This window comes from Bombyx mandarina, chromosome 02 (assembly GCF_030267445.1).
Source record: "Bombyx mandarina strain Sakado chromosome 02, ASM3026744v2".
Classification (NCBI taxonomy): Eukaryota; Metazoa; Arthropoda; class Insecta; order Lepidoptera; family Bombycidae; genus Bombyx; species Bombyx mandarina.
Genome location: NC_143209.1, coordinates 4326104 through 4340809, shown reverse-complemented (window position 1 = coordinate 4340809; position 14706 = coordinate 4326104). Strand labels below are relative to the sequence as shown.

The following is a 14706-nucleotide window of genomic DNA, read 5'->3' as shown; positions in this document are numbered from 1 at the left end:
TGGACGAAGGAATAGTTGTTACAGGATGAATGCGAATGGCGGCATTCACATCCACATGCCTGTGGACTCCGGAGAATAACTAACGTTGGGCGGTGCAGCTCGAAGCTAGTTATGCTTATTGGGTTAGGACAGCCTTTCCCAAAGGCGATAACGCCCCCTTGTGGGCGCTGCAGGCCTAAAGAGGGGTGGTAAGAGACCCAGAAAAAAAGGGGGCGTTGGTGTAGAGCAGTGATTCCCAAAGTGGTCTATATCGACCCCTAGGGGTCTATGACAACATGCAAGGGGTCTACGTCAGCGAAAAAAAATTTGGGGGTCCACGATGGTGGATCTCAACACATACACTGATAGTACCTATTTACTTACATCATACTATCTTATAATATCAAGTCATCATTAGCCGAGGAGATTTAAGATTAACCCTTACAAAATTGACGCCAAATGTTGATAATTTATTATTAAAGCATCAGATTCATCCTTCTCATTAAAAATATTGACTTATTGCTTATATTATTTTATTTATAGTTTATTTTATGTTACGTATATTTTACATAACAGATACAAAATTTTATTTTGAGTAGTTTTAATTTAAATTCAATTAATAAATGTATAAATTAACATGTGTTTTTACTTTAAGTTTTTAACACTAAACTTTACTACAGTTAGAAATTTACAGGAAATCAATATCAGGTAAGTAGGGGGTCTACCCAACACGGAAAAACATGGCAAGGGATCTACGACACAAAAAAGTTTGGGGAACTCTGGTGTAGAGGCTTGGGAGGCGACTTGTAATTTCATTTAGGAGGACTCTTAGACACCAACTGAGCTCTCGCTATAGTGGTTTTGTAAGTAGGCAAAATAAGTGTGGGAGCCCCTGGGTTCGGAGGAAATTGTAAATGAGACAGAGCTCGTGTGGTACAGGCTGGGAACGAGGAGACGCGTATCACACGCATCCCCCAACCCTTCCGACTTCCCAAACGACAGTAATCTTCGTCGGTAGACTATTCGAAGCCCGCCTAGGCGGCACGGCCACTTGTGCCCCGCCGGATCTGGTCTAGCGTGGGTATGGTAGTGCGGTCATCCGTGACTCAGTTACTGTTGTGCAAGACGCGTGTAGAGCAGCCGATACACGGCATTTTTGCTACCGTTTGTAGCGTTGGTAGTGTTGGTGCCCCGGACGTGTAAATATTTTAATACAAGTGGTTATTGCAAAATGTTATTTACAATATTAAAACTCGCGCTGTCGATACATCGCCCGATCGAGTGCTCCCTGAAACATTTCTAACAATAAGCTGTAGAGTAGCTGATATCTCACTCCTCAGACACCAGCTACGGTCTGTATGGCACATGCTCTGAGGTATTGTTTGAGATGATCCCCTCATCTCCTTTTTAACACGCACCTCCCGCCATCGGAGCAGAGTTCATCCATATTATCGGAAACCGCTGCGTTCATCCACAGTGCGTTTCCAGAGGTCTTTTTTGCCACGTACCATCCGGTTATGGAATGAGCTGCCCTCCACGGTGTTTTCCGAGCGCTATGACATCGCAGCATGTCCTTCTTCAAACGAGGCTTGTGGAGAGTATTAAGCGGTAGGCAGCGGCTTGGCTCTGCCCCTAGCGTTGCTGAAGTCCATGGGTGACGACTCACCATCAGGTGGGCCGTATGCTCGTCTGCCTACAAGTGTAATAAAAAAACATTCGAGTACAACAGACCGTCCGTGTATCGAGACGGTAACTCAGCATCGGTTCAATAACGATTCATTCAGTTGGTGCGGCGTCAACACAACCCGGCGGCTAAGTGAACGGGTGTACTGGATCACTACGAGCGCACACTTATCAGTGAAACGATCCAACATTAACTGGATTATTACCTATTGTTACTTATTTTCGTTGATTTTGAGCCGTGAGTGCTCATATGCGGGTAGGCACTGACTTCCACAGAACTGGTCATGAGCCTTTCGTGAATACTTACTCGTATAGTGGCCACGACGAACCCCTTTATTTATATTTGACTAGCGGCGCGCTCCGGCTCCGCTCGGGTCTTTAACAAAATTAAATTTCAACATTTGACGTTGTTTTATTTTTTTAAATAAAATAACACTTATTGCGGCATAACTATAATAGTTAGACATATGTTGTCCCGACACTTTTTGTAAATAATAATGTGTTTTACAAAGTCATAGTACATTATTTTATTCTATCATGAATAGTTTTCGCAGGGCACGCGATGTAAAGAATATTTTAGGTAATTTTTTACACCTTATATACCTAATATTAGTATAGATTACTATAGATAATGTTTTGTATACATATTGTATGATGCATAGCACAACTTGCACACATTTATATCTAACAGTCAAGTTCGAAGTTGGTTCGGTGCTGGATCTAATCTTATAATAGTTCGTTCGTTCGTTCGTTAGTCTGTCGTGAATCGTGATGTAGTGCGGCGGCGGGGTCCGACGCAGGCTCGCGATGTGTCGCCCCGGATACCGAGGGACCGGTTCTCGCCGACCGACTGACCGACCTTAAGGAGTACGTACAGATTGACTTTATTTACTTACCTTTTCGGTATAAACAAAACAATATAAGGACAATCAGCTGACTTGTCGCTGCCGGCACCGACATGAGCTCTTAGTGCTAATGAGTGACCGCGTGTAGGAGCCTGTGGGATACGGCGGGTCAATGACCTCCGCTAACAGCTAAACGCCAGGTGTGTCCTCTGAACATCTACCAAATGTAATGATTAGCTTTGAGCTTTGTTACAAGTAAAGCATCGGCCTTAAGTTTCATTGAGAGGGTAGAGATGCGTGGAATGTGCACCCGTTTCTGTCAGGTCGTCCATCAGCCGGCACGTGCCTGACCTCGTTGTGTCCTTCCGGGGCGAGGGCTGGTTGTCAGGAGTTTTTTAATTATTTTTTTATTGCTTAGATGGGTGGATGAGCTTACAGCCCACCTAGTGTTAAGTGGTTACTGGAGCCCATAGACATCCACAACGTAAATACGCCACCCACCTTGAGATATGAGTTCTAAGGTCTCAGTATAGTTACAACGGCTGCTCCGCCCTTCAAACAGAAACTTATTACTGCTTCACGGCTAAAATAGGCAGGGCGGTGGTACCTACCTGCCCGGACTTACAAGACGTCCTACCATCAGAATACTGGCGATACGCCAGTCGGCGGTCGAGTGTGGCGGAAATATTGTCATTTTGACAATGTAATCATGTTTTGTAAGCCTGCACATTAAGGCGTAGGTAACTGGCGATCGCATCCCCGCGTCAGCGTCAAACTCTATGTTGTATTACACACACACACACACACACACACACTAACAAGCCCCTAACAGTCCTTTGGTTCTGTTGTAATCTAGTAGAAACAATTGTAAGCCCGTATATCGTCATTAAATTTGAAGGTAAAAGTGAAAACTGAGATAAGGAAGGCGCTGCGGGTCATTGCACCTCGCGAGCACCCGACGCGACGCGACGCGACGTAGCCGTCAGGTGGTCTCTTGTCACCCGGGGGGTGCACGCTTGCCAAGAACGAATGTCTCAATTGGGTTCACGGCATATTTAAGATCTGCGTTTCTATTTAAAGAGTAGCACTGCCGATATTGGAATAGAGTTGACATTTGCGCGGCGACATTCACGCGGTGCGGTCCGCAGGCCCCGGTAACCAGGGAGCCGCGAGTCCAGCTGCACGGTCGCGATCGCCGACTCGTTTCCAACATCAGCTCGTAACAGTTTCCCACAAGTTATTATACAAGTTTTGACTGGAACTGTTCTTGTAACGGTACGAAATGGTTGTCTCTAAAATTATACGTATCTACTTATTTATAATTCGGTACATGAATACACAAATACCAGTAGCTGTTTGTGCTATTTCACAACAGGGCGATGTTGTGTAAGCTGAAGGCTTAGCACTGAGCTTGTGACCGCTAGCGAGCACTTATCCAGGTCTTGATATGTACAGATGTATCTGTATACCACTGATGAGACATCGATTCCGGACGCGCTAATGTAACCGTATGCTCTTTTATTTTTATTTTTTAATAATTCAATAAATTCAGTGGCGGATTAAAGGTCCAGAGCGCCCTAGGCAATCACTTTAGCGGCGCCCCTGTACCGGCCACAAATGCCCATCATAATACTATAAATTTTAACTAGTTGTTTTTGCAATGACGATGACGTTGTATCATCAAACCCTAGACTTTAGTAGACCAGGACCCTTGTACTTACGCTAATGCGCGAATGATATATGACGTTATAACTGTGAAGAAATCAAGAGGGACGACAGAAGATTTAGATTATAGATCAGCATTTAGTTCTTAATCGTCGATATGTTATATTCTTTATCTATATATTAATACGTGAAGCAAAAACTTTGTATCCCTTTTTACGAAAATTGCGCGGACGAAGGAGTATGAAATTTTCCATATTTATAGAGAATATAGAGAAGGAGTGCAAATTGCTAATATTTTTTTTAAATTTAGAATAAAGGATACATTAAATAAAAAAAGAAAACATTACACACACTACCATGTATTTCACACACACGCACACACGCATGCATACTATTTATTTATTGTCAACCTTTTGCTCTTGACGTCTGCGGTCAAATTGAGAATAGATTAAATAAATTGATCAACAACATTAAGTAATTAGTAACCTCCTGTCCCTGGCTAGTATGAGTGTGGCCGGTGCGTCGGAGTGGGTGCTGACGTCACAAGTATGCAGGTCACGCGGCCCCACCTGTCGCCGTTATTCGCCCTCGTCGAGACGGATGCACGTGCTCACCGACACTCATATTTGTAATGCTTACCGCCAATCAATCGTCACTAACTAAACTATGACATTTGAGAATTATCATTATCAAGTTTGGAGTAGCCGCTGCGTAACCATTACAGGCAGGATGTAGGCGACGATGACACGTGGAGCTCGTCATTTCCTATACTGATAGCGCTAAGGCAACATAATGCTGCGGGGGAAAGACCTTCCACCGACCGAAGACAACCACGTCGGTGTACAGAGACGGTGATGGTCCGAATAATGTTGTTCTAAACTATCTTATTCCATGCCTTTCAAATGATCCCACCCTAGCCTGCTTTCTTCCAATCTATTAGAGATAGCTTTTGTATGCAATGCTTGTGTACATCTGATATATGTTTTCTAAGATGGATCTATATAAAACACAAGTGAAGAATTAAATCAAATCAAACTTTATTAGGTAAAACACGGTTTACAGAGTTATTGATAGTTATTTTATAGAACAGCGTGTTTCTACCAGGTTGGCGTGCAAATATTATTCAAAATTATTTACCTTAAATGCGGAATACCTTAAAGAACTTAATAAATCTGAAGAGATCACTTTGCTGCAGCTCTTCAGATCTTAAAACCCAGGCGAAGACACGTAGTTCCCATTTAGACAGGTTTTAGCAAAGGCACAATAGTCACTGAGTGTAGTGACTCAAGCGAATAGTTGGTACGGCAAACGGCTTCATAAACATTTTCTGCTATTGAACCTGATTCTAGGATAAATACCAGAGTTACGTCGTACTGCAGCTCCCTAAACTTTTATTAAATACCTGTGATCACGTATTGTCCGCCTTACATCTAACTGTAAACTATTAATTCCATTTACATATTTTTCCGATCGAAATAATAACTGTTCCGATGTCATTGACCCCGCGACACCTTCGCCTCACCTTATATACATATTATAATGTATTTATGTGTCACAAGGATTTTGAAGAGAGAGAGAGAGAGAGAGAGAGAGCGAATGGAAAAACCAAATAAATACGTACTACATTATTCCCTTAATATTTTTTGCCAAGTACCATCCGGCTCTGGAGTGAGCACCCCTTCGCAATGTTTCCCGAGCGCTATCATATGAGAGCACTGAGCTGTAGGCAGCGGCTTGAAGTACTCCTGACATTGCCGTTGTCCACGAGCGACGCGACGTCAGCATAATGTCAGCAATGCAACGAATGATCGTTTCTGTTTCAATGTATCCCAGCAACGACACGAAGAGGTCGCACGCTTACACTGCTCATCTATGCTCTGTACTATCTTATGCCTTTCAATGAGCCATTCTTGTATATAACGGCTCCAACGATTTTCATAAAATTTAGTATACAGGGGATTTCGGGAGCGATAAATCGATGTAGCTACGATTTATTTTCAGACAGTGTTGTTTTATTCGTGTTTTCAATTAGCAACTTTATCGATAATCAACTTTATGACTCTTCTCGACATCTATTGGCGAATAATAATACTATTTTTCTTAATTGAGGGCAACTAACCGCTTTATAGACAGAACAAGATGGCGTTATCAAAAAAAAAAAAAAAACCTGGCAAAGCTCGGTCATCGTCTAGTACTAATAATATTATAAATCTAAAGAGTTTGTTTGTTTAAGCACACTAATCTCGGGAACTACTGGTCCGATTCGAAAATTTCTTTCAGTGCTAGATAGCGCATTTATTGAGGAAGGTTTGTTTAATATGTTCCAATAAAATATGTTTCAAAATAGGGGCTTAAATAGCTCCTTAATATTCTATAATTCAAAAATATTTTCACTTTCTACGTAAATGAAGTGGGGGGTAAAATTTAGCGTTACGCCAAAGTAACTATTCCACGCGGAAGAAGTCGCGGGCAAAAATCTAGTCTCTAATAATTCATTAAAAACAATATTATAACGACGTCGCTCTTTGGTTTGGGTTCTGCGTTTAGGGATCATATTCATTGAACACAGGACAAACAGTGGATGTAAGCGGTGCGCGGTGCGCGGTGCTCAGAACTTCAGGAGGGCTTTCAAGCCTCCATTATGGGCTTATTATTTTATTTTATATGCAAGATTCTGTATACAAGTGAAAAGAAAAAAATAACTGTTAGCTGATGTTACTATCCTCATTTTCGAAATAGATAAATATATAATTTTAGAAATTTAAGACTATTGGTAGTAATTAACAAATGTAGAGCCATTTATTTCACTACATAATAAGGTAAGGATAGCTCAGGGATCTCTTTGGGTTAAGCATTTTGATGGAGTGATCATTTACATGGGTTCTTGCGGAGGCTTGGATCGGTGGCTTACGTAATTAGAAATATTAGGTATGTGGAAACTGCTTAGTCATTTCAACTACTTCTACTGTATTTGGTTGTGAGATGGAGCTGCAGATATTGATAGTCTGTTTGTGTGGCGAAAATGAGGCAAGTCGTCGTGGCCTAACGGATAAGACGTCCGGTGCATTCGTGTTGAGCGATGCACCGGTGTTCGAATCTCAGGGGGGTACCAATTTTTCTAATGAAATACGTACTCAACAAATGTTCACGATTGACTTCCACGCTGAAGGAATAACATCGTGTAATAAAAATGAAACCCGCAAAATTATAATTTGCGTAATTACTGGTGGTAGGACCTCTTGTGAGTCCGCGCGGGTAGGTACCACCACCCTGCCTATTTCTGCCGTGAAGCAGTAATGCGTTTCGGTTTGAAGGGTGGGGCAGCCGTTGTAACTATAATTGAGACCTTAGAACTTATATCTCAAGGTGGGTGGCGCATTTACGTTGTAGATGTCTATGGGCTCCAATAACCACTTAACATCAGGTGGGCTGTGAGCTCGTCCACTCATCTAAGCAATAAAAAAAAAAAAAAAATGAGCTGTTCCAGATCTTTAAGTACCGAAATTCGGTTCACCAACTTAAAAAATTTTTACTTTTGAAAGACACACGTCGCAATATTATATTTTTGATAACATCGTGTATCTATACTTAACATTATAAAGCTGAAGAGTTTGTTTGTTTCTTTGAACGCGCTAATCTCAGGAACTACTGGTCCGATTTGAAAAATACTTTCAGTGTTAGATAGCCCATTTATTGAGGAAGGCTATAGGCTATATAACATCACGCTAAGATCAATACAAGCGGAGCACCAATAAAGAATGTTTCAAATTTGGGATTTTTCCCCTTTTGAGAGCTTCCGCTGCGTGCGCTGCGGAAACGGTTAAAGTTTCGCTAAAATAATGTATGACAAAATTGTGACCCTTTAAAAGTTCTGAGCTCCTTAACATTCTATAATTCAAATCAAATCAAATCAAATCAAAAAATTTTTATTCAACATAAATGAAGGTACATACTTGTTGAACGTCAAAAGAACTACCGCCAATTCACAAGAACTAGCCTCCGTTCAATTCAAAAATATTTTCACTTTCTACGTAAATGAAGTCGCGGGTAAAATTTAGCGTTATGCCAATGTAACTATTCTACGCGGACGGAGTCGCGAGCAAAAGCTAGTCATATCATAAAACTGTCAAGAAGTGACATACACTCTATAAATTTCAAAAACAAAAGTAAACTTATTAAACCTGTCCCTCTCCCTGCAGCGGATTGTAACTGTTCTGTTCTGCAATAGCGAAGGTGTGTGTGTGTGTGTGTGTGTGTGCTCGGCGACTGACGAGACTGTGCCTCACACGGCAGGAAGGACTCAGCTAGTTCAAGGCATCCTTGTTATATGGGCTGATTTAATCTATCTTCTATCTCTATATATAAAAATGAATTGCTGTTCGTTAGTCTCGCTAAAACTCGAGAGCGGCTGGATCTTTTTGGGTAATTTTGGTCTTGAATTATCTGTGGAAGTCCAGCGAAGGTTTAAAAGGTAGATAAATATGAAAATGTTCGGAATTAAGTAAAAATAACAATTTCGTTTTTCCTTTGATGTGTCCCCCGTCGGACGGATTCCTTTTGTTTGTTTTAAGTTTATTTTATACAAAAGTTTAGGTCTTTTATTTATCGATTGAGGCACTACGAAGTCTGCCGGGTCAGCTAGTTAATAATAAATAACAATATTTTTAAGTAACGCAAACCTAGAGTTCTTACCTCTTCTTTTACTTCTTATTATTCTTACGCTTCTACGTTCGTAAGTTCTTACCGATTCTTCTGAATTGTAAAATTTAATGTCAAATGTTGTATGTGTTCAAAAGCTCCATGAACGCCTCATTCAATAAAAAACTTTTTGATTTTGTTCGACGGAACCCAAAACATATCGTAACAGTTAGTTGGGTTACGAAAGAGTGAAGCCCCAACAATGGTAGTCCCAAGAAGACAGTTGCGCAACAGTCGCGTCACTGCACCGCGACAACACCACATCCTGCTGACTCAGCGCGTTCTTAATTACGGATCCGCATTCAGACCTCTTGTCAATTGGGAAATTGGGTATTTCGAAAGGTCGGTCTGTGGTGTGCAAGTTGAATTTGCAATGTGCTTGAAAGCCAGCCGTGTCACTTGTCCTAATAGAGTTTATTTAATTATTTAGACACACCAACAGCAATACACACAAAACATTCAAGCTTAAAACTAACATGTATAAAATTAAGTACTGGTATGTAAGCCAGTTACATGCACGTTCAGCAATCTCTTATACACACTACGACATGTTACAGCAATTTTACTAACAGCGGAAACATAGGCTAAATTTAAATGTTAACAGTGCGACAAAAAAAGTATATTTGAAAATAACATGAAAACAAGAGTTAACTAGTTAACATTCTCTCATCAATTATAAACAAAGGAACTTGGATACTGGTTTATTTTTGTGACCAGGACACGTGTCGTTAAAAATGTCGATGCCGTCAATTAATGCACATATTTGGTTATATTCACTACAATTTTTTTTTTTTTTAATACAAATCTTTGATAAAGGGGAATATCTAAGGAGGTTTGTTCTACTCGAGGGAATACGGAAAATTTCAGTGATAGGATGCCGTGGACAGTGGCATGGAACGCTAAAGTTGATTTTCTGAAGTAAGTGGCTACAATCTATGCTTCTATGAGTTCTATTGAAAAGAATCTATAAGTTCGTAATGTTATACACCGTTGTTTCCTTGTCCCCGTCAGTTTCTGTCGGACTGTCATTGGTCATCACTTTGACAAATGTACCAGTTGAGCCGGTACGTCAACTTCACCCACAACCGCTGAATGTAAAGCAACTCACGCAGATATCTTACTTACACACAGCGGATGTTGGCGTGGGTACGTCGCGCGTCGCAGCGGCGGCCGCACGCTGACCCAGTTTTTCCGCATTAGCAAACAGAACGTCTCGCATTCCTGAGCAAGGAGCTCCCGGACAGCTGCCTAACTGTATACAACATATTGATTGTGGTGGACGAGCTCACAGCCGACCTGGTGTTAAGTGGTTACTGGAGCCCATAGACATCTACAACGTAAATGGGCCACCCATCTTGAGACATAAGTTCTAAGGTCTCAAGTACAGTTACAACGGCTGCCCCGCCCTTTAAACCGAAACGCATTACTGCTTCACGGCAGAAATAGGCAGGGCGGTGGTACCTATCCGCGCGGACTCACAAGAGGATCTACCACCAGTGAAAAGGGAGTTCTAACGGAGTCCACCGTCTGCTCGATGCGTGGTATACAATTTGAAGCAAAACGTGTCGACGCCACTGTAATCAGTGTGCTGAGTGCGAGTTTATTAACGTTCTCGATAACGTAAAAGTTAGCTCATATTTGTATGGAATGGGATCGTTTGCCTACGTTTGCCGCTAGGGGCGCTGTACCAACTGTATACAAATTTTATTTAACTTTTACGCTATCGAGAACGTTAACAAACTCACACTAAGGCCGGTTACAGTGCTCCACCGACCGTCTGTGCGTACGTTCCGTCCTGACGGTACGCATTAACCGATCGTCAGTTTGCTTCATTCAGTGCTCTCCTGACCAACAATCTGACCGAATTGGTATAGTCGGTACGCAAAAGGGAAGCGTTTGCAAATAGCTTAATTGCTGCTTATTATTTTCGAAAACGTTTAAGGAACATTCAAGTTTTTTTAATTATTTCAGAATGTCTATCAAGTTTTGATGAATTATCAGCACATACTTCTTGCCAGGCCTTTAACTTGCCATCACGATCTTTATATAACACGTGGCCTTTGTCCCAGAGCGGTTCACGAACTTCCGTGATTAGGCGCTCGGTGTCGATATATTTGGCCACGTTCAATACGAAATCGCTTTTTTTGATGATGATACCCACATCCGTACGGTCGGTCCACCTATCGGTGCCGCACTGAATGCGTTCATTTGTTTCCATAGCGCGTCGGTTGACCGACGGCACGCATGCGGACGCGCTAGACCGACGGTCCTCGTACGCAGTGCGTAGCAATATACGCGTGCGTACGATCAGTCCAGCACTGTAATGATTTATGAATTTTCATATAAACGACAAGCGCGACTGACATACGCACAGACGGTCGGTGGAGCACTGTAACCGGCCTAAGCACACAGAGGACGCGCCGTGAGCCCGGACGAGACAACGTCTTACCACGTTCACTCTAGGACATTTAGTGTTGCCATTGTGTCTAAGGTATTCATTTGTGAATGTATTATTGTATCTATGCGACCACATTAAATAAAACATTTCTTAAATAATTTAGCGAAACAAACAATTTAACTTCACACAGATCCGTGCAATAGCAATTTTTGTAAAGTTAGATCTGATTTTATGGCCATTACGTGCCTGATCATTTACTATTGATACAGGGTTTACCTTAAATTTCACTTTAGCATTAAAAAAAAATGGAAATTTTGAATATGATTGAATTATGAAATATTCAATTATGAAATTTGATTTGAACACAATTTCATTCCACACACGTACGTACTCGATCTACTAAGGTACACGTCGTATATTCTGTATGCAGGCGACACCTGCCTGTCTGTGTGTACGTGTGTGTCACCGCTACCACCACTGGCACTGCTATTAGTAACCTATTGTCTACATAGCACATTATAACAGTAGTGCTAAGACAATGTATGTCAGAATTATCATAATACATATTATACAATAGCCAACGCTGGTACGTGTTCCCAGCCCACACGTGAGGGACTGTACCCACTTATTATTGAGTGGTTAACAGTGATGGTTCAATACAGACTGTCTTTGAGTAAATCATTTTCTTAGAATTAAACTTTTATGATCTATTGAGCTGTATATTTGACTTATAATATCAAAGCATTGACGTGAGGCGAGTGGCGAGTCCGCACGGGTTCGTGGTGCCGGCTGCTAATTCCTGCCACTAAGCTACCACGCGTCCTGGGCACACGTCATCGTGCAAGTAGCCTGTACAAGCGCCAACGCCGCCAACGATGTCCACTAACGCTGCCATTACGTAGGGTTTCATGGGCTCCAACACGCTTTTCATTCTGCATATGAATGACATGACAATGAAATATATTCAAGCATTGTGTCTGTAGTGGAGGACGCTGAAGGATGTCAATTGAATTTATGTAATTATAATCAACCCTTTGAAAACACAGTTTGCGCGCTCACCGCGAAGAATGTCTCCTCCATTGTGGCGCAACAATTTCAAGTAACCGCCCAACCTCACATCGGTATTGAGATTCTTCGAGTCGATATCTGGAGTGATATTCAGCAACATGTGGGGAGTCCTCAACAGAGTGAAGCGGTACTGACTTGTACTTCACAAAGTATAGGCGCCACCTCGCGTGGAGTACTGTTCCCATCTCGGGTACAGGGCTCCCAAATTACTATTTCCATTTGATTCCATACAGAAGAGGACCGTTCGTTGATAATTATATTCTCACGGATTAATTGGGACCTCTGAATTTACGAAGTCAGTTTGGACACGTTTGGCTCTGACTGTGTTTTGTATCGTGTGGTAAAAGGGGGGTACGCTAATGAATGATCCGAAATGATCCTTTCATCTTCTTTATACCATCGCCCCGCACCGCCCCCCACCCCACACCACCGCGTCGCCTTTTTTTAAGGGAAACGATGCTTAACCGTAGCCTTCATAAAGTTGTAGATGTTTCTATTAAAATTTGTAGTAAATTCTAACTGCATACGCCAATTAAATTATAATTTATTTCTTCCAGGTACAATAAGTTGGAATCGAGCCACATCCAGAGGACACAGCTACCAAATGTGAAGAGTACAAACAAATAAATAATAATAATAACAATCGAGTTGTGTTGAATAATGTGAGAGTGCGGGACGGATGTGCAGTGCGTCGCATAGAACACCGCCTACACAAGATGGCCGCCGCGAACACAAAATGGCGGACGAGAGAATACAACGCGGTGCTGCTCCTTATATTCATCCAGGCTGTTAACGGTACGTGCAATTCGCTACGTAAATATTAATTTATACGGAATAACTTAATGACAACGTTTAAATTCTCTTTTTTCCCTACATATGCTGATAGCTTTGAGAGGCTATTTCAGCTTCACCCTAACATGCAGGTGAGCTCATGGGGCTCAAACCGGAAGTATTGCTAACACTGGCCCTAGCAAGAGCAGTGCTTCGCGGAATCTACCATCGGATCGGAAACGCGACCCACGAGAAGATCCGGCGAGAAGCTCAGTGGGCCAAATTCTTAAGTGAGAGTGTTCGTTAGGAAAATTGATGTAATGCACATTCGACTTGAATTAATAGCAATTAGCCGTTACTTAAACAGAATCGGTTTCTAAATTGTCGCCAAAGCATTATGTAACGTCTAGTCTAGACATTCCAGTCAGATTTATATAACCTGTAAAGCCACATATAAATTTCTAATCACCATTCGCCTTAATAGACCTACATAAAATTAATCACCTCGCGGGTCCTGGCATGTGGCCTAAAAATTTCATTAGCTATGTACCTCACGTCACATCATTAGTGACGTCTCAATCTAAAATTATTAAGGTAATGGTTACCATAAAGGGTAATGAACCCTGTGAAGACGAATTTGCTACAATACCAGGTAAAGGCTTCGGGGTTGCCCACAGCCACGGCGTCCCCACGACTTTTTTATGCGAACCTGTACATATGATTAATTGTTTAAATTGATTAATTGTGTAAATATTGTAAAATTAAACCACGTGTCATGAGCACAGCGTCATCCAAAAAATAACTAACGCCATTTATTAAGTAGGTACTGCTGTGAACAAGGTTTTAAACTTATTTAACTTTATAGATGAAATCGCTATTTTTTTTATTCAATCAGGACCAATTATATAAGATTGAAGTTGTCGTGGCTTAAAGGATAAGACGTCCGGTGCATTCGTGTTGAAGCGATGCACCGGTGTTCGAATCCCACAGGCAAATGGCAATTTTTCAAATGAAATACGTACTCAACAAATATTCACGATCGACTTGCACGGTGAAGGAATAACATTGTGTAATAAAAATCAAACCCGCAAAATTATAATTTGTGTAATTACTGGTGGTAGGACCTCTTGTGAGTCCGCACGGGTAGGTACCACCGCCCCGCCTATTTCTGCCGTGAAGCAGTAATGCGTTTCGGTTTGAAGGGTGGGGCAGCCGTTGTAACTATACTGAGATCTTAGAACTTATATCTCAAGGTGGGTGGCGCATTTACGTTTTAGTTGTCTATGGGCTCCAATAACCACTTAACACCAGGTGGGTTGTGAGCTCGTCCATCCATCTATCATAAAAAAAAAGATTTCATTGCGCAGGAAGCGTGCCCGACGGCAGATCTCTGTCATTTTACTTGTACAGACAATGTTACAAGATACTGCACTGCTGCTTAGACATGGCGCGAGTATGTATCTACCCGCAGCCGAGCGACCAGGCCGCACGGCGCCACCCTCACCGAGCCCCGTCTCTCGATTTATGAACATAATGTGATCGCAAAGTATCTCAAAACGCCTCAGTCACAGTCCGTAGGTGGGCCTCGGGGAATGACCT

The 14706-nt window shown here is 41.9% G+C and overlaps 1 protein-coding gene across 1 annotated transcript in view; it reads left to right on the top strand.

Moving 5' to 3' along the window:
* pwn (calcium-binding EGF-like domain-containing protein pawn) overlaps positions 1-14706 on the top strand; it is a 33391-nt gene that overhangs the window by 1804 nt on the left and 16881 nt on the right. The window contains exon 2 of the mRNA XM_028184061.2: positions 12894-13131. Coding sequence (XP_028039862.2) covers positions 13053-13131 — 79 coding nt within the window. The 5' untranslated portion in view covers positions 12894-13052. The remainder of the gene's footprint in view (positions 1-12893; positions 13132-14706) is intronic.